We start from the raw sequence: 26,639 nt of genomic DNA on the forward strand, positions 1-26,639 counted from the left end.
ATGGGGTCGTGGTCGTGGTTGGACTGTGTGTTAATACTCACTGTATGGGGTCGTAGTCGTGGTTGGACTGTGTGTTAATACTCACTGTATGGGGTCGTAGTCGTGGTTGGACTGTGTGTTAATACTCACTGTATGGGGTCGTAGTCGTGGTTGGACTGTGTGTTTGTTAATACTCACTGTATGGGGTCGTAGTCGTGGTTGGACTGTGTGTGTGTTAATACTCACTGTATGGGGTCGTAGTCGTGGTTGGACTGTGTGTTAATACTCACTGTATGGGGTCGTAGTCGTGGTTGGACTGTGTGTTAATACTCACTGTACGGGGTCGTAGTCGTGGTTGGACTGTGTGTTAATACTCACTGTATGGGGTCGTAGTCGTGGTTGGACTGTGTGTTAATACTCACTGTATGGGGTCGTAGTCGTGGTTGGACTGTGTGTTAATACTCACTGTATGGGGTCGTAGTCGTGGTTGGACTGTGTGTTAATACTCACTGTATGGGGTCGTAGTCGTGGTTGGACTGTGACATCATGGCTCTGATCTTGTCGTCCTCTGATGCGTTGGCCTCCGCCAGGTTAGCCGTCTGTTGCCAGGAAAGGGGGTCACCAGGGGTCACCAGGGGTCACCAGGATATGACAAAGACAGAGGTCAGGGGGGTGAAAGAGACCTGACACCTCAACCCACACACAGACAGACAGACGCACAACCCCTGGGGCCGTGTTCAGCAGGGGAACAACGTTGCGGAAACGTTCAGACACAAATGTTCCGTATATAGAAAAACAGACACGGCGCTCTGACATGTAGAACAATTGGTCATCATAGAAATACCATTGGGATAGAGCTGCTATCTGAAACAGCTCACGATGCACCCTGCTAAAAAAAACAGCCCGTGTCCTGTAAAGAGTTGGCTTCTGCTGCTGCAGCCACCTGGGGCTCCTGGGAGGTACTGGGAGGTACTGGTCAACGGGAGGTACTGGTCAACGGGAGGTACTGGGAGGTACTGGTCAACGGGAGGTACTGGTCAACGGGAGGTAGTGGTCAACGGGAGGTACTGGTCAACGGGAGGTAGTGGTCAACAGGGAGGTAGTGGTCAACGGGAGGTACTGGTCAACGGGAGGTACTGGTCAACGGGAGGTACTGGTCAACGGGAGGTACTGGTCAACGGGAGGTACTGGTCAACGGGAGGTACTGGTCAACGGGAGGTACTGGTCAACGGGAGGTACTGGTCAACGGGAGGTACTGGTCAACGGGAGGTACTGGTCAACGGGAGGTACTGGGAGGTACTGGTCAACGGGAGGTACTGGGAGGTACTGGTCAACGGGAGGTACTGGTCAACAGGAGGTACTGGTCAACGGGAGGTACTGGTCAACGGGGAGGTACTGGTCAACGGGAGGTACTGGTCAACGGGAGGTACTGGTCAACGGGAGGTACTGGTCAACGGGAGGTACTGGTCAACGGGAGGTACTGGTCAACGGGAGGTACTGGTCAACGGGAGGTACTGGTCAACGGGAGGTACTGGTCAACGGGAGGTACTGGTCAACGGGAGGTACTGGTCAACGGGAGGTACTGGTCAGGGAACAGCAGACCAGATCACCAGCCAAATTGCTGAGAAGAAGTCTGATGTGTCTAGTGGTTGGTGCCAGCCACACTACGGTGGGGGGGGGGGGTGGAACATTTCTTAGGCCGGTAAAAACATATTTCGGCTGTGTTGCCTCATCTAAAGCTTTGGAAATTATCCATGAAGTGGTGACAACAGGAGTATGGGGAGAGGAGAAAGTCAACTAGTGTATAGGGAGGGGAGGGGAGGGGAGGGGAGAAAGGCAACTAGTGTATAGACAGGGGAGGGGAGGGGAGGGGAGGGGAGAGGAGAAAGGCAACTAGTGTATAGACAGGGGAGGGGAGGGGAGGGGAGGGGAGAAAGGCAACTAGTGTATAGACAGGGGAGGGGAGGGGAGGGGAGAAAGGCAACTAGTGTATAGACAGGGGAGGGGAGGGGAGGGGAGAAAGGCAACTAGTGTATAGACAGGGGAGGGGAGGGGAGGGGAGAAAGGCAACTAGTGTATAGACAGGGGAGGGGAGGGGAGGGGAGAAAGGCAACTAGTGTATAGACAGGGGAGGGGAGGGGAGGGGAGGGGAGAAAGGCAACTAGTGTATAGACAGGGGAGGGGAGGGGAGGGGAGAAAGGCAACTAGTGTATAGACAGGGGAGGGGAGGGGAGGGGAGGGGAGGGGAGGGGAGAGGAGAAAGGCAACTAGTGTATAGACAGGGGAGGGGAGGGGAGGGGAGAGGAGAAAGTCAACTAGTGTATAGACAGGGGAGGGGAGGGGAGAAAGGCAACTAGTGTATAGACAGGGGAGGGGAGGGGAGGGGAGGGGAGAAAGGCAACTAGTGTATAGACAGGGGAGGGGAGGGGAGAAAGGCAACTAGTGTATAGACAGGGGAGGGGAGGGGAGGGGAGAAAGGCAACTAGTGTATAGACAGGGGAGGGGAGGGGAGGGGAGAAAGGCAACTAGTGTATAGACAGGGGAGGGGAGGGGAGGGGAGAAAGGCAACTAGTGTATAGACAGGGGAGGGGAGGGGAGGGGAGGGGAGGGGAGGGGAGAAAGGCAACTAGTGTATAGACAGGGGAGGGGAGGGGAGAGGAGAAAGGCAACTAGTGTATAGACAGGGGAGGGGAGGGGAGGGGAGGGGAGGGGAGGGGAGGGGAGAAAGGCAACTAGTGTATAGACAGGGGAGGGGAGGGGAGGGGAGAAAGGCAACTAGTGTATAGACAGGGGAGGGGAGGGGAGGGGAGGGGAGGGGAGAGGAGAGGAGAAAGGCAACTAGTGTATAGACAGGGGAGGGGAGGGGAGAGGAGAAAGGCAACTAGTGTATAGACAGGGGAGGGGAGGGGAGGGGAGGGGAGGGGAGAGGAGAGGAGAAAGGCAACTAGTGTATAGACAGGGGAGGGGAGGGGAGGGGAGGGGAGGGGAGGGGAGGGGAGAGGAGAGGAGAAAGGCAACTAGTGTATAGACAGGGGAGGGGAGGGGAGAGGAGAAAGGCAACTAGTGTATAGACAGGGGAGGGGAGGGGAGAGGAGAAAGGCAACTAGTGTATAGACAGGGGAGGGGAGGGGAGGGGAGGGGAGGGGAGAGGAGAGGAGAAAGGCAACTAGTGTATAGACAGGGGAGGGGAGGGGAGGGGAGAGGAGAAAGGCAACTAGTGTATAGACAGGGGAGGGGAGGGGAGGGGAGGGGAGAGGAGAAAGGCAACTAGTGTATAGACAGGGGAGGGGAGGGGAGGGGAGAGGAGAAAGGCAACTAGTGTATAGACAGGGGAGGGGAGGGGAGAGGAGAAAGGCAACTAGTGTATAGACAGGGGAGGGGAGGGGAGGGGAGGGGAGGGGAGGGGAGGGGAGAAAGGCAACTAGTGTATAGACAGGGGAGGGGAGGGGAGGGGAGGGGAGGGGAGGGGAGGGGAGAAAGGCAACTAGTGTATAGACAGGGGAGGGGAGGGGAGGGGAGGGGAGGGGAGGGGAGGGGAGGGGAGGGGAGGGGAGAGGAGGGGAGAAAGGCAACTAGTGTATAGACAGGGGAGGGGAGGGGAGGGGAGGGGAGAGGAGGGGAGAAAGGCAACTAGTGTATAGACAGGGGAGGGGAGGGGAGGGGAGGGGAGGGGAGGGGAGGGGAGGGGAGGGGAGGGGAGAGGAGGGGAGAAAGGCAACTAGTGTATAGACAGGGGAGGGGAGGGGAGGGGAGAAAGGCAACTAGTGTATAGACAGGGGAGGGGAGGGGAGGGGAGGGGAGGGGAGAGGAGAAAGGCAACTAGTGTATAGACAGGGGAGGGGAGGGGAGAGGAGAAAGGCAACTAGTGTATAGACAGGGGAGGGGAGGGGAGGGGAGGGGAGGGGAGGGGAGAGGAGAGGAGAAAGGCAACTAGTGTATAGACAGGGGAGGGGAGGGGAGGGGAGGGGAGGGGAGAGGAGAGGAGAAAGGCAACTAGTGTATAGACAGGGGAGGGGAGGGGAGAAAGGCAACTAGTGTATAGACAGGGGAGGGGAGGGGAGAGGAGAAAGGCAACTAGTGTATAGACAGGGGAGGGGAGGGGAGGGGAGAAAGGCAACTAGTGTATAGACAGGGGAGGGGAGGGGAGGGGAGGGGAGGGGAGAGGAGAGGAGAAAGGCAACTAGTGTATAGACAGGGGAGGGGAGGGGAGGGGAGGGGAGGGGAGAGGAGAGGAGAAAGGCAACTAGTGTATAGACAGGGGAGGGGAGGGGAGGGGAGGGGAGGGGAGGGGAGGGGAGGGGAGAGGAGAGGAGAAAGGCAACTAGTGTATAGACAGGGGAGGGGAGGGGGAGGGGAGGGGAGAAAGGCAACTAGTGTATAGACAGGGGAGGGGAGGGGAGAGGAGAAAGTCAACTAGTGTATAGACAGGGGAGGGGAGGGGAGGGGAGGGGAGGGGAGAGGAGAAAGTCAACTAGTGTATAGACAGGGGAGGGGAGGGGAGGGGAGGGGAGGGGAGGGGAGGGGAGGGGAGAAAGGCAACTAGTGTATAGACAGGGGAGGGGAGGGGAGAGGAGAAAGGCAACTAGTGTATAGACAGGGGAGGGGAGGGGAGGGGAGGGGAGGGGAGAAAGGCAACTAGTGTATAGACAGGGGAGGGGAGGGGAGGGGAGGGGAGGGGAGAAAGGCAACTAGTGTATAGACAGGGGAGGGGAGGGGAGGGGAGGGGAGGGGAGGGGAGGGGAGGGGAGGGGAGGGGAGAAAGGCAACTAGTGTATAGACAGGGGAGGGGAGGGGAGGGGAGAAAGGCAACTAGTGTATAGACAGGGGAGGGGAGGGGAGGGGAGGGGAGGGGAGAGGAGAAAGGCAACTAGTGTATAGACAGGGGAGGGGAGGGGAGAAAGGCAACTAGTGTATAGACAGGGGAGGGGAGGGGAGGGGAGAAAGGCAACTAGTGTATAGACAGGGGAGGGGAGGGGAGAAAGGCAACTAGTGTATAGACAGGGGAGGGGAGGGGAGGGGAGAAAGGCAACTAGTGTATAGACAGGGGAGGGGAGGGGAGGGGAGGGGAGGGGAGGGGAGGGGAGGGGAGAAAGGCAACTAGTGTATAGACAGGGGAGGGGAGGGGAGGGGAGGGGAGGGGAGGGGAGAAAGGCAACTAGTGTATAGACAGGGGAGGGGAGGGGAGAGGAGAAAGGCAACTAGTGTATAGACAGGGGAGGGGAGGGGAGGGGAGAAAGGCAACTAGTGTATAGACGGGGGAGGGGAGGGGAGGGGAGAAAGGCAACTAGTGTATAGACAGGGGAGGGGAGGGGAGGGGAGGGGAGGGGAGGGGAGAAAGGCAACTAGTGTATAGACGGGAGGGGAGGGGAGAAAGGCAACTAGTGTATAGACAGGGGAGGGGAGGGGAGGGGAGAAAGGCAACTAGTGTATAGACAGGGGAGGGGAGGGGAGAAAGGCAACTAGTGTATAGACAGGGGAGGGGAGGGGAGGGGAGAAAGGCAACTAGTGTATAGACAGGGGAGGGGAGGGGAGGGGAGAAAGGCAACTAGTGTATAGACAGGGGAGGGGAGGGGAGGGGAGAAAGGCAACTAGTGTATAGACAGGGGAGGGGAGGGGAGGGGAGAAAGGCAACTAGTGTATAGACAGGGGAGGGGAGGGGAGGGGAGGGGAGAAAGGCAACTAGTGTATAGACAGGGGAGGGGAGGGGAGGGGAGGGGAGGGGAGGGGAGGGGAGGGGAGAAAGGCAACTAGTGTATAGACAGGGGAGGGGAGGGGAGGGGAGGGGAGAAAGGCAACTAGTGTATAGACAGGGGAGGGGAGGGGAGGGGAGGGGAGGGGAGGGGAGGGGAGAAAGGCAACTAGTGTATAGACAGGGGAGGGGAGGGGAGGGGAGGGGAGGGGAGAAAGGCAACTAGTGTATAGACAGGGGAGGGGAGGGGAGGGGAGGGGAGGGGAGGGGAGGGGAGAAAGGCAACTAGTGTATAGACAGGGGAGGGGAGGGGAGAGGAGAAAGGCAACTAGTGTATAGACAGGGGAGGGGAGGGGAGGGGAGAAAGGCAACTAGTGTATAGACAGGGGAGGGGAGGGGAGGGGAGAAAGGCAACTAGTGTATAGACAGGGGAGGGGAGGGGAGGGGAGAGGAGAAAGGCAACTAGTGTATAGACAGGGGAGGGGAGGGGAGAAAGGCAACTAGTGTATAGACAGGGGAGGGGAGGGGAGGGGAGGGGAGGGGAGGGGAGGGGAGGGGAGGGGAGAAAGGCAACTAGTGTATAGACAGGGGAGGGGAGGGGAGAAAGGCAACTAGTGTATAGACAGGGGAGGGGAGGGGAGGGGAGAAAGGCAACTAGTGTATAGACAGGGGAGGGGAGGGGAGGGGAGAAAGGCAACTAGTGTATAGACAGGGGAGGGGAGGGGAGGGGAGGGGAGGGGAGGGGAGGGGAGGGGAGAAAGGCAACTAGTGTATAGACAGGGGAGGGGAGGGGAGAAAGGCAACTAGTGTATAGACAGGGAGGGGAGGGGAGGGGAGGGGAGAAAGGCAACTAGTGTATAGACAGGGGAGGGGAGGGGAGAAAGGCAACTAGTGTATAGACAGGGGAGGGGAGGGGAGAGGAGGGGAGAAAGGCAACTAGTGTATAGACAGGGGAGGGGAGGGGAGAGGAGAAAGGCAACTAGTGTATAGACAGGGGAGGGGAGGGGAGGGGAGAAAGGCAACTAGTGTATAGACAGGGGAGGGGAGGGGAGGGGAGAAAGGCAACTAGTGTATAGACAGGGGAGGGGAGGGGAGGGGAGAAAGGCAACTAGTGTATAGACAGGGGAGGGGAGGGGAGGGGAGAAAGGCAACTAGTGTATAGACAGGGGAGGGGAGGGGAGGGGAGAAAGGCAACTAGTGTATAGACAGGGGAGGGGAGGGGAGGGGAGAAAGGCAACTAGTGTATAGACAGGGGAGGGGAGGGGAGGGGAGAAAGGCAACTAGTGTATAGACAGGGGAGGGGAGGGGAGGGGAGAAAGGCAACTAGTGTATAGACAGGGGAGGGGAGGGGAGAAAGGCAACTAGTGTATAGACAGGGGAGGGGAGGGGAGGGGAGAAAGGCAACTAGTGTATAGACAGGGGAGGGGAGGGGAGAAAGGCAACTAGTGTATAGACAGGGGAGGGGAGGGGAGGGGAGAAAGTCAACTGATAGATCCTGATAGATCTTAGTCTAACCTAGTCGGTCTGTTAGGTTCCTGATAGATCTGAGTCTAACCTAGTCGGTCCGATAGATCTGAGTCTAACCTAGTCGGTCTGTTAGATCCTGATAGATCTGAGTCTAACCTCGTCGGTCTGATAGATCCTGATAGATCTTAGTCTAACCTAGTCGGTCTGTTAGGTTCCTGATAGATCTGAGTCTAACCTAGTCGGTCCGATAGATCTGAGTCTAACCTAGTCGGTCTGTTAGATCCTGATAGATCTGAGTCTAACCTAGTCGGTCTGTTAGATCCTGATAGATCTGTGTCTAACCTAGTCGGTCTGTTAGATCCTGATAGATCTGAGTCTAACCTCGTCGGTCTGTTAGATCCTGATAGATCTGTGTCTAACCTAGTCGGTCTGTTAGATCCTAATAGATCTGAGTCTAACCTAGTCGGTCTGTTAGATCCTGATAGATCTGTGTCTAACCTAGTCGGTCTGTTAGATCCTGATAGATCTAAACTAGTCGGTCTGTTAGATCCTGATGATCCTGATAGATGTGTCTAAACTAGTCGGTCTGTTAGATCCTGATAGATCTGTGTCTAAACTAGTCGGTCTGTCAGGTGTGCTCATATTGACTCTGGTCTGTCTGAGTACACGTTGCTTAAGCAACTTATTTATCGCAAGAACATACTTTTTTAGTAAAGTCAATTCTAGTGAATCTTGGTGAAGACGGGATGTGTAAAAACACCTGCAAGAATCCATGAGCAGTCCACACATAAATGGTCAGGGTCTAAGAGACGTTTGTCAAGTTTTATTGATCAAAAAAAAAAATATTCATACTCCACATTCCAGCTACCCAGTCAAACACAGCCCTTTATTAGCTCACTGTCAATACAGCCCTTTATATGACCGTTACAAATCAGTAACATTCCATCACAACATAAAAGGTTCAACCAAGAAGCACGTCAGTGTTTCATACTGCACTGTAGGTCTGCGTCTTACTTCAGAAAACTATATTTGAGATATACAATAACTACATTTGAAATATAACATGTGCCATTTTAGCAGATACACAATTGTAACTTCCGTAATGTCTTGAAAACAGTGTGGTTACAGAGCATGGGGTGCAGTAGAGGATTTGGTTTTACACAAGAATGTCAAGTTAATAAAATGTTAAAGTTGTACATCGCTTCAATAAGTTTGAAATCAAGAGTGATAACAGGTATGTTTTAATTAGTGTCGTGGGGGGGTGAAAGGTCACGGATGAGGAAAATAACAACCATTGTGAGTCTTCATATTTTATTTTTTATTGTAAAAACAAGCGAGAGCTTCGTTCTTCGGGACTGTATTGTGGTACGGTCCGGATACGTGTGTATGTGTACGAGTGTTTGTAGTGTACGAGTGTGTGTAATGTACGAGTGTGTGTATGTGTACGAGTGTTTGTAGTGTACGAGTGTATGTAGTGTACGAGTGTTTGTAGTGTACGAGTGTTTGTAGTGTACGAGTGTGTGTAATGTACGAGTGTTTGTAGTGTACGAGTGTTTGTAGTGTACGAGTGTGTGTAATGTACGAGTGTTTGTAGTGTACGAGTGTTTGTAGTGTACGAGTGTGTGTAACGTACGAGTGTGTGTAACGTACGAGTGTGTGTACGAGGCGATCGTGAGCAGCAGCAGGCGTTAAGTGTACGTCCCTTCAGACTAAAGACACAGGGCAGAGCAGAGCCATCTCTTTACAGGAGCAGGGACATACAGTAAACAGCACATCGCATCGCATCAATATCAACAACCAATCAAGATCATTATAACCAGCAATGAATTGTCTAAAAAAAGGTTAACATCGTCTTAAAAATCACCAGTGTGATTATCAATATACTGCACAATATCCATCTACAGTTGGTTGTTATGATTGACTAATATCCTGTTAGATTCTGGTTTAAATGAAATAAAAAAGGCATTTAAACTGGGTAAAACAATGACGGATGACATGGCTTATATATCTCCAGTATTGTTATTAAGACTGGTCAGTTATACCCCTTCCTTAGATACTGTATATATAACACATAGCTATTAACACCACACAGGCGTAAACAGACAGAATAAAATACATCATATTAAATATTTCTAAACGCTGGACATAACCAACCAAGTTAAAGTCAGTCACCATAACATTTTTGAAAACAGTTTTACACTTAATTCAATCCAACTCAACTAAGAGAAAAGAGGGAGAGAGGAGAGGAGAGGGGGGAAGAGGAGACGAGAAGGGAGAGGAGAGGGGAAGAGGAGACGAGAAGGGAGGGGAAGGGGAGACGAGAAGGGAGAGGAGAGGAGAGGAGGGGGGAAGAGGAGATGAGAAGGGAGAAGAGGAGAGGAGAAGGGAGAGGAGATGAGAAGGGAGAAGAGAGGAGAGGAGACGAGAAGGGAGAAGAGAGGAGGAGACGAGAGGAGAGGAGACGAGAAGGAAGAAGAGAGGAGAGGAGAGGAGAGGGGAAGAGGAGACGAGAAGGGAGAGGAGAGGGGAGGAGACGAGAAGGGAGAAGAGAGGAGAGGAGACGAGAAGGAAGAAGAGAGGAGAGGAGAGGAGAGGAGAGGAGAGGAGAGGAGAGGAGAGGAGAGGAGAGGAGAGGAGAGGAGAGGAGAGGAGAGGAGAGGAGAGGAGAGGAGAGGAGAGGAGAAGGAAGAAGAGAGGAGAAGGAAGAAGAGAGGAGAAGGAAGAAGAGAGGAGAGGAGAGGGGAGGGGAGAAGGGAGAGGAGAGGGGAGGGGGGAAGAGGAGACGAGAAGGGAGAGGAGAGGAGAGGAGAGGAGAGGAGAGGAGAGGAGAGGAGAGGAGAGGAGAGGAGAGGAGAGGAGAGGAGAGGAGAGGAGAGGAGAGGAGAGGAGAGGAGAGGAGAGGAGAGGAGAGGAGAGAATATATAGTATACCTTAGAGAGTTGGGCCAGTGATATAGAAGCAGCATGATCATCAATCTGTTTGAATAAGAGACAAGATCAGTTTACTGCTCCATAGAACGAACACACACACACACACACACACACACCATGAAGACAGAGACATTCTGTAGAGTAACACATGAGCTATAGATCTACTGTCAAAACCGTGTTGATGGTATTAAAATCAGACAGTTAAAACACTGGAACAGACATTGCCAAAATACATACACATCAGCTTGCTATTGAATAGGAGACATTGACCAAGATGTCCCAAACAACAAAACCTATTATTTATTTGTAAAAAAAAACCTTCAGAACAAAATAAATGATTTACAAAAAGGGATAGGACCATTTCATTTAGTAAAACAACATCCCAAAAGGTCTTACGGTGAAATTACATTAGAGGCCTTTCTAAATCTTTTTTTAAAAAGTGCACCGTCATCCACAATTATTTGACTCTGAGTCTAATCTATCTCTGCCAGTTTAATTGTGTCTTATGATTCTTCTAGAAAGCAAGAGCTGAGGCAGCAGAAGTTGTAGTTTTCATACAGAATGACAATTCATGTTCAACAGAACTTCAAATCAGTCAATTAACATTTTAACATTTTTTACTCATTTTAGCAGACGCTCTTATCCAGAGCGATTTACAGGAGCAATTAGGGTTAAGTGCCTTGCTTAAGTGCACGTCGACAGATTTTTCAACCTAGTCGGCTCGGGGGGGATTAGAACCAGCGACCTTTCGGTTTCCGGCACAACGCTCTTACCCACTAAAGCTACCCGCCGCCCCAGAAGTGAATTTATTCTGATGCGCTTCAATGCATCTCAACATCGCCTACACTGTTACTCAGTACACGTCAGGGAGAGTAGTCTCATCTAGAATGTTATAAACAGCCTCTTTGTTTTCAAACCAGTTAGAATATTCAAAATGTATAGAAACATTCAAGTCAATGATTCTTACAATTGGAAGACCGACGGCCAATTCCAAAAATCAAACCAACCTAGCGTCAACGCGTAGACACGATGCAGATCTCTAGCAAGCTTGGATAGGTGTTAGCAAAACATGCTAATATCCTATGTAGACACGATGCAGATCTCTAGCAAGCTTGGATAGGTGTTAGCAAACATGCTAATATCCCATGTAGACACGATGCAGATCTCTAGCAAGCTTGGATAGGTGTTAGCAAACATGCTAATATCCTATGTAGACACGATGCAGATCTCTAGCAAGCTTGGATAGGTGTTAGCAACATGCTAATATCCTATGTAGACACGATGCAGATCTCTAGCAAGCTTGGATAGGTGTTAGCAAACATGCTAATATCCTATGTGAGACGATAGCAGATCTCTAGCAAGCTTGGATAGGTGTTAGCAACATGCTAATATCCTATGTGAGACGATAGCAGATCTCTAGCAAGCTTGGATAGGTGTTAGCAAAACATGCTAATATCCTATGTAGACACGATGCCGATCTCTAGCAAGCTTGGATAGGTGTTAGCAACATGCTAATATCCTATGTGAGACGATAGCAGATCTCTAGCAAGCTTGGATAGGTGTTAGCAAAACATGCTAATATCCTATGTGAGATGATAGCAGATCTCTAGCAAGCTTGGATAGGTGTTAGCAAAACATGCTAATATCCTATGTAGACACGATGCAGATCTCTAGCAAGCTTGGATAGGTGTTAGCAACATGCTAATATCCTATTTAGACACGATGCAGATCTCTAGCAAGCTTGGATAGGTGTTAGCAACATGCTAATATCCTATGTGAGACGATAGCAGTCTCTCTAGGCAGACGGGTTGCCTCCCACATTAACAATGTTCCAGCATAGGTCTGGGATTTCCCAGACTTAACAGGTTAGGGTTGTGTTTCATTCCACAAAAAGTTCTCTCCTCACTTCTGCCCCTACCTATGACCCTAAAAGCAGATTGTCAAGGGGGGGGCAAAGTTCCTTTATCTGGTCCTATAGTCACTATCCAGTTCCTTTATCTGGTCCTATAGTCACTATCCAGTTCCTTTATCTGGTCCTATAGTCACTATCCAGTTCCTTTATCTGGTCCTATAGTCGCTATCCAGTTCCTTTATCTGGTCCTATAGTCACTATCCAGTTCCTTTATCTGGTCCTATAGTCACTATCCAGTTCCTTTATCTGGTCCTATAGTCACTATCCAGTTCCTTTATCTGGTCCTATAGTCGCTATCCAGTTCCTTTATCTGGTCCTAAACCTAGTCACTATCCAGTTCCTTTATCTGGTCCTATAGTCACTATCCAGTTCCTTTATCTGGTCCTATAGTCACTATCCAGTTCCTTTATCTGGTCCTATAGTCACTATCCAGTTCCTTTATCTGGTCCTATAGTCACTATACAGTTCCTTTATCTGGTCCTATAGTCACTATCCAGTTCCTTTATCTGGTCCCATAGTCACTATCCAGTTCCTTTATCTGGTCCTATAGTCACTATCCAGTTCCTTTATCTGGTCCTATAGTCACTATACAGTTCCTTTATCTGGTCCTATAGTCGCTATACAGTTCCTTTATCTGGTCCTATAGTCACTATCCAGTTCCTTTATCTGGTCCTATAGTCACTATCCAGTTCCTTTATCTGGTCCTATAGTCACTATCCAGTTCCTTTATCTGGTCCTATAGTCGCTATCCAGTTCCTTTATCTGGTCCTATAGTCGCTATCCAGTTCCTTTATCTGGTCCTATAGTCACTATCCAGTTCCTTTATCTGGTCCTATAGTCACTATCCAGTTCCTTTATCTGGTCCTATAGTCGCTATCCAGTTCCTTTATCGGGTCCTTTATCTGGTCCTATAGTCGCTATCCAGTTCCTTTATCTGGTCCTATAGTCGCTATCCAGTTCCTTTATCTGGTCCTATAGTCGCTATCCAGTTCCTTTATCTGGTCCTATAGTCGCTATCCAGTTCCTTTATCTGGTCCTATAGTCACTATCCAGTTCCTTTATCTGGTCCTATAGTCACTATCCAGTTCCTTTATCTGGTCCTATAGTCACTATCCAGTTCCTTTATCTGGTCCTATAGTCGCTATACAGTTCCTTTATCTGGTCCTATAGTCACTATCCAGTTCCTTTATCTGGTCCTATAGTCGCTATCCAGTTCCTTTATCTGGTCCTATAGTCACTATCCAGTTCCTTTATCTGGTCCTATAGTCACTATCCAGTTCCTTTATCTGGTCCTATAGTCGCTATCCAGTTCCTTTATCGGGTCCTTTATCTGGTCCTATAGTCGCTATCCAGTTCCTTTATCTGGTCCTATAGTCGCTATCCAGTTCCTTTATCTGGTCCTATAGTCGCTATCCAGTTCCTTTATCTGGTCCTATAGTCGCTATCCAGTTCCTTTATCTGGTCCTATAGTCACTATCCAGTTCCTTTATCTGGTCCTATAGTCACTATCCAGTTCCTTTATCTGGTCCTATAGTCACTATCCAGTTCCTTTATCTGGTCCTATAGTCGCTATACAGTTCCTTTATCTGGTCCTATAGTCACTATCCAGTTCCTTTATCTGGTCCTATAGTCACTATCCAGTTCCTTTATCTGGTCCTATAGTCACTATCCAGTTCCTTTATCTGGTCCTATAGTCACTATCCAGTTCCTTTATCTGGTCCTATAGTCACTATCCAGTTCCTTTATCTGGTCCTATAGTCACTATCCAGTTCCTTTATCTGGTCCTATAGCCACTATCCAGTTCCTTTATCTGGTCATATAGCCACTATCCAGTTCCTTTATCTGGTCCTATAGTCACTATCCAGTTCCTTTATCTGGTCCTATAGTCACTATCCAGTTCCTTTATCTGGTCCTATAGTCGCTATCCAGTTCCTTTATCTGGTCCTATAGTCACTATCCAGTTCCTTTATCTGGTCCTATAGTCGCTATCCAGTTCCTTTATCTGGTCCTATAGTCGCTATCCAGTTCCTTTATCTGGTCCTATAGTCACTATCCAGTTCCTTTATCTGGTCCTATAGTCGCTATCCAGTTCCTTTATCTGGTCCTATAGTCACTATCCAGTTCCTTTATCTGGTCCTATAGTCACTATCCAGTTCCTTTATCTGGTCCTATAGTCACTATCCAGTTCCTTTATCTGGTCCTATAGTCACTATCCAGTTCCTTTATCTGGTCCTATAGTCGCTATCCAGTTCCTTTATCTGGTCCTATAGTCACTATCCAGTTCCTTTATCTGGTCCTATAGTCACTATCCAGTTCCTTTATCTGGTCCTATAGTCACTATACAGTTCCTTTATCTGGTCCTATGGTCACTATCCAGTTCCTTTATCTGGTCCTATAGCCACTATCCAGTTCCTTTATCTGGTCCTATAGCCACTATCCAGTTCCTTTATCTGAAATATTGTATTAATGTGAATAAATGCTGGTCAATAAGTGATTAGCAGTATATTGGGCAGTCACTACCATCATGGGACTTTCATTCATTGTTTTAATTCTGTGACGGCATTCAACCCAAATAAACGAAACCGAAATCCGCGATTTTTTTTTTTTAATAATCGAACCGAAACTGACCTAAAAAAAAAAGCACTAATCGCTCAGCACTGTAATTTGTAAACGATAGATATTCATACATTACTAGCTCAAACACTTAATCTGCTAAAATGTGAAGTTAATGAGTGGGTGATGATGATTCAGAACCAAAAGGGGGACAGAAAAACACAGTCTCACATTGACCTAATCAGATAGAGGTAGACGCCTAGTCTCCGTTATGACTCAGATCAGGAGCCTACACACACCACAGACAGACACACACACACACACACACACACCACAGACAGACACACACACACCACAGACAGACACACACAGACACACACACACACACACACCACAGACAGACACACACACACACACACACACCACAGACAGACACACACACACACACACACACACACACCACAGACAGACACACACACACACACCACAGACACACACAGACACACACACACACACCACAGACAGACACAGACCACAGACAGACACACACACACACACACCACAGACAGACACACACACACACCACAGACAGACACACACACACACACCACAGACAGACACACACACACACACACACACCACAGACAGACACACACACACACACACACCACAGACAGACACACACACACACACACCACAGACACACACAGACACACACACACACACCACAGACAGACACACACAGACACACACACACACACACCACAGACAGACAGACACACACCACAGACAGACACACACCACAGACAGACACACACACACACACCACAGACAGACAGACACACCACAGACAGACAGACACACACACACCACAGACAGACACACACCACAGACAGACACACACCACAGACAGACACACCACAGACAGACACACACCACAGACAGACACACACACACACACCACAGACAGACACACACACACACCACAGACAGACACACACAGACACACACACACACACCACAGACAGACACACACACACACCACAGACAGACACACACCACAGACACACCACAGACAGACAGACACACACCACAGACAGACACACACACACACACACACACACACACCACAGACAGACACACACACACCACAGACAGACACACACACACACACACCACAGACAGACACACACACCACAGACAGACACAAACACCACAGACAGACACACCAGCTGCAGACCGATCCAGCTGCAGACCGATCCAGCTGCAGACCGATCCAGCTGCAGACCGATCCAGCGCTTTATTCAATAAATGTTAGTGCATCGAATCGTATAGCATGGATTCGTTCTCTAATCAAACCGAATCATTTCAAAACGACCGTTCCTGTATCGAAGCCCATGAATCGTATAGCATGGATTCGTTCTCTAATCAAACCGAATCATTTCAAAACGACCGTTCCTGTATCGAAGCCCATGAATCGTATAGCATGGATTCGTTCTCTAATCAAACCGAATCATTTCAAAACGACCGTTCCTGTATCGAAGCCCATGAATCGTATAGCATGGATTCGTTCTCTAATCAAACCGAATCATTTCAAAACGACCGTTCCTGTATCGAAGCCCATGAATCTAGATCACCTCGTCAGACGAGAAACATGTTTTAGAACAAAATCACTCTATGAATGAATTGCGTTGCGTTGGGAAGGAAACAGTTCATCCACCATGCAGAGGTGATTTCAACAACAAATTACTTTAAAGAGAAGCCATATGGAGATATACACTGGCTTCCTGTTCCATATGGATATATACAGTGGCTTCCTGTTCCATATGGATATATACACTGGCTTCCTGTTCCATATGGATATATACAGTGTCTTCAGAAAGTATTCAGACCCCTTGACATATTCCACATTTTGTTGTGTTACAGTCTGAATTCAAAATGGATTAAATTGATTTTCTTTTCTCCATTATCCATCTACACACAATACCCCATAATGACAAAGTGAAAACATGTTTATAGAAATGTTTGCAAATGTATTGCAAATGTAAATACAGAAATCTAATTCACATAAGTATTTCATACCCGAGTCAATACTTGGCGGTGATTATAGTTTTGAGTCGTCTTGGGTATGGCTGTATCAGCTTTTGCACATTTGGATTTGGGGATTTACTCCCATTCTTTCTTGCAGATTTTCTAAAGCTCTGTTAAGTTAGATGGGAAGCGGAGCTTAAAAGCAATCTTCAAGTCTTTCAACAGATTTTCAATGGGATTCAAGTCTGGGCTCTGAAAAACTCCCCAGTCCTTAATGATTACATGCATACCCATAACATGATGCAGCCACCACTATGCTTGAAAATATGGAGAGTGGAACTCAGTAATGTGTTGTATTGGATTTGCCCCAAACATAACACTTTGTATTCAGGACAAAAAAGGTAAATGCTTTGCCACATTTTTTGAAAGTTTCCAAGAGCACAGTGGTCTCCCATCATTGGGATAATGGAAAAAGATACGGAACTACCCAGAATGCCTAGAGCTGGCCGTCCGATCAAAGGGTGAGGGAGGTGACCAAGAACCCAATGACCACTGAGAGAACTACAGAGTTCTTTGGCTGAGACGGGAGAACACTGCCAGAAGGACAACAGTCTCTACAGCACTTCCCCAATATGGGCATTATGGGGTCGAACGGCCAGACAGCACTTCCCCAATATGGGCATTATGGGGTCGAACGGCCAGACAGCACTTCCCCAATATGGGCATTATGGGGTCGAACGGCCAGACAGCACTTCCCCAATATGGGCATTATGGGGTCGAACGGCCAGACAGCACTTCCCCAATATGGGCATTATGGGGTCGAACGGCCATACAGCACTTCCCCAATATGGGCATTATGGGGCGAACGGCCATACAGCACTTCCCCAATATGGGCATTATGGGGTCGAACGGCCATACAGCACTTCCCCAATATGGGCATTATGGGGTCGAACGGCCATACAGCACTTCCCCAATATGGGCATTATGGGGCGAACGGCCATACAGCACTTCCCCAATATGGGCATTATGGGGCGAACGGCCATACAGCACTTCCCCAATATGGGCATTATGGGGTCGAACGGCCAGACAGCACTTCCCCAATATGGGCATTATGGGGTCGAACGGCCAGACAGCACTTCCCCAATATGGGCATTATGGGGCGAACGGCCATACAGCACTTCCCCAATATGGGCATTATGGGGTCGAACGGCCAGACGGGAATCCACTCCTGAGAAAAAGGCACGACACGCCTGGAGTTGTGAAAGACTCAAATCATAAAAGGCAAAAGATTCCGTGGTCCTGATGAGACAGAAATCAGAAACTCTTTGGCCTGAAATGCAAAGCGCCATGTCTGGAGAAAACCAGGCGGTGCTCATCACCCGTCTAACACCATTCCCTACCGTGAAGCACGGCGGTGGCAGCATCATGCTATGGGGATGCTTTTCAGCGGCGGGGGAGACTGGTAAGAACGGAGAGAGCAACGAATGGGGCCCAGATACAGGCAAATCCTTGATGAGATCCTGCTTCAGAGTGCAAACGACCTTAGAAGATTTACGTTCCAACAGGACAATGACCCCCAAGCATACAGCCAAAGCAATGGTTTCAGAAAAAGAATGTGAAAAGACCTTGAGGCCCAGCCAAAGCCCTGACTTCAATCCCATTGAAAATCTGTTGAAAGACTTGAAGATTGCTGTTCAGCGCCGCTCCCCATCTAACTTAACAGAGCTTGAAAAAAAATCTACAAGGAAGAAAATCCCCAAATCCAGATGAGCAAAGCTGATCCAGACATATCCAAGACGACTCAAAGCTGTAATCGCCGACAAAGGCGCTTCTACAAAGTATTAACTCAGGGGTGTGAAAACTCATGTAAATTAAATATTTCAGCATTTACATTTGCAAACATTTTAAAAAAAAAACGTGTTTTCACTTTGTAGATGGGTGAGAAAAACATATATTCAATTCAGGCTGTAACACAACAAAATGTGGAATAAGTGAAGGGGTATGAATACTTTCTGAAGGCACTGTAAAATATAATTCCGTATCCCCCCCCCACACAGTTTAATATCTAATGATTAGTGTTCATGTAAAACGTAGTCACTGTTTGATCATACACAGGTCTGTACAACAGATGAATCAACTAACAATCCCAGGCTGATGTCAATATGAAAAACACTGTACACGGTGCACCGACCACCATTTTAAAAACCGCAGATGGGTGAAAGTCAATGAAACCCCCGTTGGTTTTTGGAAACAACCAGAAGCCGACTGCAACTTTGGTGTAACACAAAAGGGGACGTGTGGAACCTAGTCCTCAGCCTGAAGTGGGGCCCCCCACACCGACTGGTAAGAGACTCCAGGAGGGCGGTGCCTGAAGTGGGGCCCCCACACCGACTGGTAAGAGACTCCAGGAGGGCGGTGCCTGAAGTGGGGCCCCCACACCGACTGGTAAGAGACTCCAGGAGGGTGGTGCCTGAAGTGGGGCCCCCACACCAACTGGTAAGAGACTCCAGGAGGGCGGTGCCTGAAGTGGGGCCCCCACACCGACTGGTAAGAGACTCCAGGAGGGCGGTGGCTGAAGTGGGGCCCCCACACCGACTGGTAAGAGACTCCAGGAGGGCGGTGGCTGAAGTGGGGCCCCCACACCAACTGGTAAGAGACTCCTGAGGTCCTGGGGTCGGAGCCTCGGTGTGAGCCCAATCAGGAGGAAGTGGTACTCTGAGCAAGCAGCGTGACATCCTTTACATCGGCGTATAAATTTAAAACACAACACTAGAATGGTATGACAAGACATTTAGCACACGTGCGGCGGTGTGTGTGTGTGTGTGTGTGAGGTGGGGTTGTTTGTTACATACTGTTTTGGAGGGTCCGACGGGGTAGTGGTGGTGGTCCGAAGAATGATCTGCTTTGGAGGGTCCGACGGGGTAGTGGTGGTGGTCTGAAGAATGATCTGCTTTGGAGGGTCCGACGGGGTAGTGATTGTGGTCTGAAGAATGCTCACTGGAACAGAGAGATACAGAGAGAGACAGAGGGTTAAATTCATGTTTGTCATTCAGACGCTCTTCTCCAGACGTTAACTTCCGAGTTAACTAGTCAGTCTAGAAAAATACAGGATTCAGAACTTGTTTGAGCCCGAAATCCCAAAATGACACGTCAAACTGTTAGGCCTTGTGTCTGTTAGAAATGACACGTCTGAAACTGGCCAAAAAGCTCAATTTTAGTCTCATCTGACCAGAGTACCTTCTTCCACATGTTTGGGGAGTCTCCCACATGCCTTTTGGCGAACACCAAACGTGTTTGCTTAATTTTTTTCTTTAAGCAATGGCTTTTTTTTTCTGGCCACTCTTCCGTAAAGCCCAGCTCTGTGGAGTGTACGGCTTAAAGTGGTTCTATGGACAGATACTCCAATCTCCGCTGTGGAGCTTTGCAGCTCCTTCAGGGTTATCTTTGGTCTCTTTGTTGCCTATCTGTTGAATGCCCTCCTTGCCTGGTCTGTGAGTTTTGGTGGGCGGCCCCTCTCTTGGCCATATTCTGGTCTGTTAGAAATGACACATCTGAAACACAGAGTTAAGACCTTATATGACCTAGTAATCTCAGGTAGAGTCATATTCTGTCTACTTTTGCCCTGAAATGTCAGTGGATCTGTCTGTCTGTATCCAAGGGCCTTAGATGGGTGATCGGTTTGTTGGTGAGAGTCAATGTTAACTGAATTTGTGGAGCTGTAAAATAAAAAATAAAAAAATGCTAAGCAGTTATGATAAATAGGCAAATAAAAGTGATTATGAAGCATTGCACCACATATCCTGCCACTAGAGTATTCGTTTCCTCAGACCAGACCCGCCACCGCAGCACGGCTTCCTCAGACCAGACCCGCCACCGCAGCTCCACAGCCCCTTGCAGCTGGTGTCACGGCAGAGCAGAGCAGGGGGGGGGGCTGAGAGCAGAGCTGCAGTCCAACAGAACGTATTTGAATAGCCCAACTGACAGTTCTCAGGTCGTACAAACCATCCAGATCTCCTCACTTTGGAAACTATTCTAAATAATCTAAAATGGCCCCCGACTCACCGCTTCCTCCATCACTTGATGCCACATCAGGAAGTGCCATTAAAAAATGTCACAATGTTAACTGATATACTTTGAACAAAATATACAGGCCTACTGTACGTTTAAAAAAACAAACAAACAAAAAATGTTTTAAGTGAGAAGTAGGCATTGGTCTGAAGCCGAAAAAAGGAAAATTCTCACGAGCGCCACAATGTCTACTCCACCCATGCTCCACCAAGGTTTTCAAAACACACAGCGTTGACCTACTGCAGTAGCTATGTTGGTCTATTGTACTTCCAACAATGTGTAGGCAGGTTACTTAGGATTCAAACCTTCTCAAAAACAGCCTAATTCATACTCTTAAGAGGAGTATACATTATATTACATAATAATGTGATTTGTACCGCATACAAGTTAAAGTATTGCAATATTTAAACCCAACACTAATCCCCATTCAAATGTGTTGGGTCATTGTCCTGTTGAAAAACAAATGATAGTGCCACTATGCCCAAACCAGATGGGATGGCGTATCGCTGCAGAATGCTGTGGTAGCCATGCTGCTTAAGTGTGTCTTGAATTCTAAATATATCACTGACAGTGTCACCAGCAAAGCAACCCCCACACCATCACACCTCCATGCTCCGTGGTGGAAACCACACATGCAGAGATCATCCGTTCACCTACTCTGCATCTTACAAAAGACACGGCAGTTGGAACAAAAAATCTCAAATTTGGACACATTTCCACCGGTCTAATGTCCATTGCTCGTGTTCCTTGGCCCAAGCAAGTCTCTTCTTCTTATTGGTGTCCTTTAGTAGTGGTTTCTTTGCAGCAATTCGACCATGAAGGCCTGATTCACACAGACTCCTCTGAACAGTTGATGTTGAGATGTGTCTGTTACTTTAACTCTGTGAAGCATTTATTTGGGCTGCAATTTCTGAGGCTGGTAACTCTAAATGAACGTATCCCCTGCAGCAGAGGTAACTCTGGGTCTTCCATTCCTGTGGCGGTCCTCATGAGAGCCAGTTTCATCATAGCGCTTGATGGTTTTTGTGACTGAACTTGAAGAAACTTTCAAAGTTTTTGAAATGTTCCGTATTGACTAACCTTCATGTCTTAAAGTAATGATGGACTGTCGTTTCTCTTTGCTTATTTGAGCTGTTCTTGACATAATATGAACTTCCAGAGATTAGAGACTGGGACGGAGGTTCACCTTCCAGCAGGAACATGACCCTAAGCATACTGCTAAAGCAACACTTGAGTGGTTTAAGGGGAAACATTTAAATGTCTTGGAATGGCCTAGTCAAAGCCCAGACCTCAATCCAATTGAGAATCTGTAGTATGACTTAAAGATTGCTGTACACCAGCGGAACCCATCCAACTTGAAGGAGCTGGAGCAGTTTTGCCTTGAAGAATGGGCAAAAATCCCAGTGGCTAGATGTGCCAAGCTTATAGAGACATACCCCAAGAGACTTGCAGCTGTAATTGCTGCAAAAGGTGGCTCTACAAAGTATTGACTTTGGGGGGGGTGAATAGTTATGCATGCTCAAGTTCTATTTTTTTTTGGTCTTATTTCTTGTTCGTTTCACATTAAAAAATATTTTGCATCTTCAAAGTGGTAGGCATGTTATGTAAATCAAATGATACACACCCCCCCCCCCCCAAAAAAAATCCCTTTTAATTCCAGGTTGTAAGGCAACAAATTAGGAAAAATGCCAAAGGGGGGGGTGAATACTTTCGCAAGCCACTGTATGTACAGCAATAGTTGAATACAACGGCATTGACTAGAACACATTATATACATACAAAACGGGTAAAACAGTATGTAAACATTATTAAAAGTGACCAATGTTCCATTATTAAAAGTGACCAGTGATTCCATGTCTATGTATATAGGGCAGCAGCCTCTAAGGTGCAGGGTTGAGTAACCGGGTGGTAGCCGGCTAGTGACAGAGACTAAGTTCAGGGCAGGGTACTGGGTGGAGGCCGGCTAGTGATGGCTATTTAACAGTCTGATGTGCCTTGAGATAGAAGCAGTTTTTTTAGTCTCTCAGTCCCAGCTTTGATGCACCTGTACTGGCTTCATCTTCTGGATGATAGCAGGCCGTGGCTCTGGTGGCTTCTCGGCCTTCATGTGACACCGGGTGCTGAAGATGTCCTGGAGGGCAGACCGCACCACCCTCTGGAGAGCCCTGCGGTTATGGACGGTGCAGTTTGCCGTACCAGGGCGGTGATACAGCCTTGACTCCACATTCTCTCTGTACTGACGTTTTGCCTGCAGGCAATGTGTTGATAGAACTTCGGTAGTGTTTTCCTCAGATTTGCTTTATTTAAGTCCCCAGGTACAATAAATGCGGCCTCAGGATATGAGGTTTCCAGTTTGCACAAAGTCCAGTACTGCTTTGCAGTTTTACTTTAGTGCTTTATTGCAAACAGGATGCATGTTTTAAATATTTGTATTCTGTACAGGCTTTCTTCTTTTCACTCTGTCATCTAGGTTAGCATTGTGGAGTAACTACAATGTTGTTGACCCATCCTCAGTTCTATCACAGCCATTAAACTAACTGTTTTAAAGTCACCATTTACCTCGTGGTGAAATCCCTGAGCGGTTTCCTTCCTCTCCGGCAACTGAGTTAGGAAGGACGCCTGTATCTTTGTAGTGACTGGGTGTCCTTACACAAGGGATATTCAATGTCAAGGCCCTTCTCCCCAGATTGCTCAGTTTGGCCGGGAGGCCAGCTCTAGCAAGAGTCTTGGTGGTTTCCAAACTTCTTCCATTTAAGAACGATGGAGGCCACTGTGTTCTTGGGGACCTTCAATGCTGCAGAAATGTTTTGCTACCCTTCCCCAGATCTGTGCCTCGACACAATCCTGTCTCGGAGCTCTACGGACAATTCCTTCGACCTCCTGGCTTGGTTTTTGCTCTGACATGCACTGTCAACTGTGGGACCTTATATAGACAGGAGTGTGCCTTTCCAAATCATGTCAAATCAATTGAAATTACCACAATCAAGTTGTAGAAACAGCTCAAGGATGATCAATGGAAACAGGATTCACCTGAGCTCAATTTCAAGGGTCTGAATCATTATGTAAATATGGTATCTGTTTTTTTATTTTCAATAAATTTGCTAACATTTCTAAAAACCTGTTTTCGCTTTGTCATTATGTGGTATTGAGTGTAGATTGATAAGGATTTTTATTTAATTTAATCCATTTTAGAATAAGGCTGTAACGTTAAAATGTGGAAAAAGGGAAGGGGGTCTGAATATTTTCAGAATGCACTGTATATGTACTTACACGTTATATATCTTGCTTGTGGCCTTGACTCCTCCGATGGGTATTCTTCTGATGATGACAGAGGAGTTCTTGGGGATGAGGGCCTCCTCGTCTTTGTATTCTACAGATCAGAGACAAGGGAATTACTGGTCTGTCTGTTGACAGGGCTAGATATCTAGTTCCCTGGGGACTATCCTATAGACCTAAAGTCACGTCAAGTCGGCTCTTCCCGAATAGTTGACGTGCAAATATAAATAAATCCATCTGGATCTATCAAATTCAATTTACATATCACTTTTTACATCCATGGCTGTCTGGAAGTGCTTTTAAAGTACCCTTGCCTCAACCCCAAAGAGCAAGCGGTTCAACAAAGTGGTTCACACAATATCAATTAATTTCCCTTCAATCTAACGGCTCAAACACATCGACCCTCTCTATTCAAGCCCTGTCAAAAATAGATAGGGCCCCTTAGAACAGTAACCACAGTGGCTGTCTGGCTGTCAAGACTTCGAAATGGATCCCGACAGTGCTTATTGATCTCTTGGGTTGACACTAGCTCACCTAACGTTAGCTTTCGTCCAGGCCGTTATGTGCAGCTTCCCGAGCGATCAGCATTAGCAAACCGCACTGAACTTGAGCTATAGCTCGTCAACCAACTTGCTAGCTAAGCTACAAAGCTAGCTAGCTGTCATCAAGGTTGACGCAGCACTATGGTTAGTAAGAAAGTCACTAACTAGCAGCTAGCAGTAACAGGACAGTCAAGCACACACACGTGTTTGTCTGATAAAGTGATGGTGGATCAGGACTACAGCGTTAGAAGACACTCCAAACACGAAGAACTCAGTAACATCACACATTTCATCGAAGTTTTAATGCCTGATTCGGGGCTTGCCATCCCATGAACTAATTTGTTTTTAGCGAAAAACTAGCTAACGGCTAACGTTAGCGAATAGCTAGTTAGCAAGCTACCGGTAGCTAGCTATAAGTCGCAACAGCTGTCGGCAGCTTGACAGCCCAAGTGGTTAGTTAGCTTCATTAGCTAGTTAGATACAGATATATTCTTAAAACCAGCGATCATAAAGTACTTCTTACCTTCTTTAGTTTGGGCGTTGGTGATTTGTAGCCCGCAGTCGACAGCTTTGAGTCTCTCCCGACCCATGATCTGTCGTTTCAGATCGGCTAGAGTGATGTTCAGGCCATCGAAAGTGACCGTGTCGTAGTTGAGTTTAGATGAGAACTTATAATGCACACAAGACATTATGGAAAGGAATAGGCACAACGGTAGCTAAGATGTCCCCCCCCGATGGAAAACTGATCATATGGGGTTGACTAGCCCGATAAGCAAGCTGTCAAATGTTACAGAGCAAGTGAATTGAAGTAGCTGAGTTCGGTATCTAACGTTAGTATCCAACACGTCGAGGGAAACAGTTGATGTTGATTGTGAGTCTTTAGTTGACTGAAATCACTTCTTTAGAGTCTTGGACCCGTGGCAACTGGCCCAAAACAACACACCGCTTTCCAGAAGCATAGTGTAAAACGTTTCCTTTCCTTTGACAGGTACTTCAAGACATAATAAGATAAACACAATGTGTCCGAAGCCAAGGTAGGAAATTAACACTACAGTCCTTGCGTCCTTATTGTCCAAAACAAAATAAATGCGGTCACTCAAGAGAATCAATGAGTTTGAAAATACACAAGTCTAAACGAACATAGCAAGCACGACGATATGTCTAACTAATTTATTCACAGTATAAATGGCAGCTAACTAGTTAATTATAACAGAAAATAAAGAAAAATAAGTCTGGCCTCCTCGTAAAGCTAACGTAGCTAACAGTTAGCTTGCTGCTAGTTTTATACCAAAACAAAAAACCTACCTAAAAACGCTGTCAACCCAAATTACATGAAGACATTAACCGGATACTACAACAAAAAACGGTAACATTTCAAGAAAATAGTCATTTAATTCCACGCAAATATCTAGACAATGTTTTTATTCCTTTCCATTTTTGAAGTTGCTAGCCGGTTAGGTTCGTTGACAGAAATCAGCGTCGACTTCCACAGAGACAGAGGAGCGAGCTGTCATTTGGTCGGCCTTTCTACGCAGGCGCAAAGGGAAAGGGCCACGTTCAGAGCGTCAGTCTCTCTTGTCTTTTCTGCGCAGGCGCAAAGGAAAGGGCCACGTTCAGGACGTCAGTCTCTCTTGTCTTTTCTGCGCAGGCGCAAAGGAAAGGGCCACGTTCAGAACGTCAGTCTCTTTGCTTGTGCGCCAGTCGACTGATGATGCAATCCAACATTTTTTCCAGACTTTTTCAATGAACAGGTGCAAGAAGATCCATTTACCACTGAGAAGAATAGCTAAATGTTTTTACTGCATCATTTTGGCCAAGTAGTATGAGAATTTGTGTAGATTTTGTGTAGCATAAGCTCTTGATATTTTGGGTCATATTGCCAATTCATCAACACAAGAATGCCGTTAACGTATAACTAAATATTGGTGATTGTATAGCCTGCCATAAGAAATGAGTCATGTTGCAGTCCCTAATACAAAAAATGTAATCTAAATTCACCAGTAGAGAGCGCTCTAAAACCATTTATGATAAATGTTCTAAACGAGATTCCTCCTCGATTTAACATCTATTATTTTCTCTTGTGGAATTATCTCTGTCAGGTGGGCGTGTCTACAGTAGAACACCTGCGCACCACGTGTCTTATGACGCGCCTATTATTGGCCTTCTAATGATGTTTGCTGAGGAGAGAAGTT

General features: G+C 47.7%; 1 protein-coding gene across 1 annotated transcript in view; it reads right to left on the reverse strand.

The window, feature by feature from the left end:
- Positions 1–25,906, reverse strand: part of LOC311118099 (E3 ubiquitin-protein ligase RBBP6-like) — a 66,620-nt gene extending 40,714 nt beyond the window's left edge. The window contains exons 1-5 of the mRNA XM_084192974.1: positions 24,971–25,906; positions 23,900–23,999; positions 19,414–19,558; positions 10,066–10,110; positions 490–578 (exon numbers count right to left, since the gene is read on the reverse strand). Of these exons, the coding sequence (XP_084049100.1) occupies positions 490–578; positions 10,066–10,110; positions 19,414–19,558; positions 23,900–23,999; positions 24,971–25,136 (545 nt within the window). The 5' untranslated portion in view covers positions 25,137–25,906. The remainder of the gene's footprint in view (positions 1–489; positions 579–10,065; positions 10,111–19,413; positions 19,559–23,899; positions 24,000–24,970) is intronic.
- Positions 25,907–26,639: the final 733 nt, after the last annotated feature.

Source organism: Coregonus lavaretus (assembly GCF_964263955.1).
Source record: "Coregonus lavaretus genome assembly, contig: HAP1_SCAFFOLD_1129, whole genome shotgun sequence".
NCBI classification, from domain to species: Eukaryota; Metazoa; Chordata; class Actinopteri; order Salmoniformes; family Salmonidae; genus Coregonus; species Coregonus lavaretus.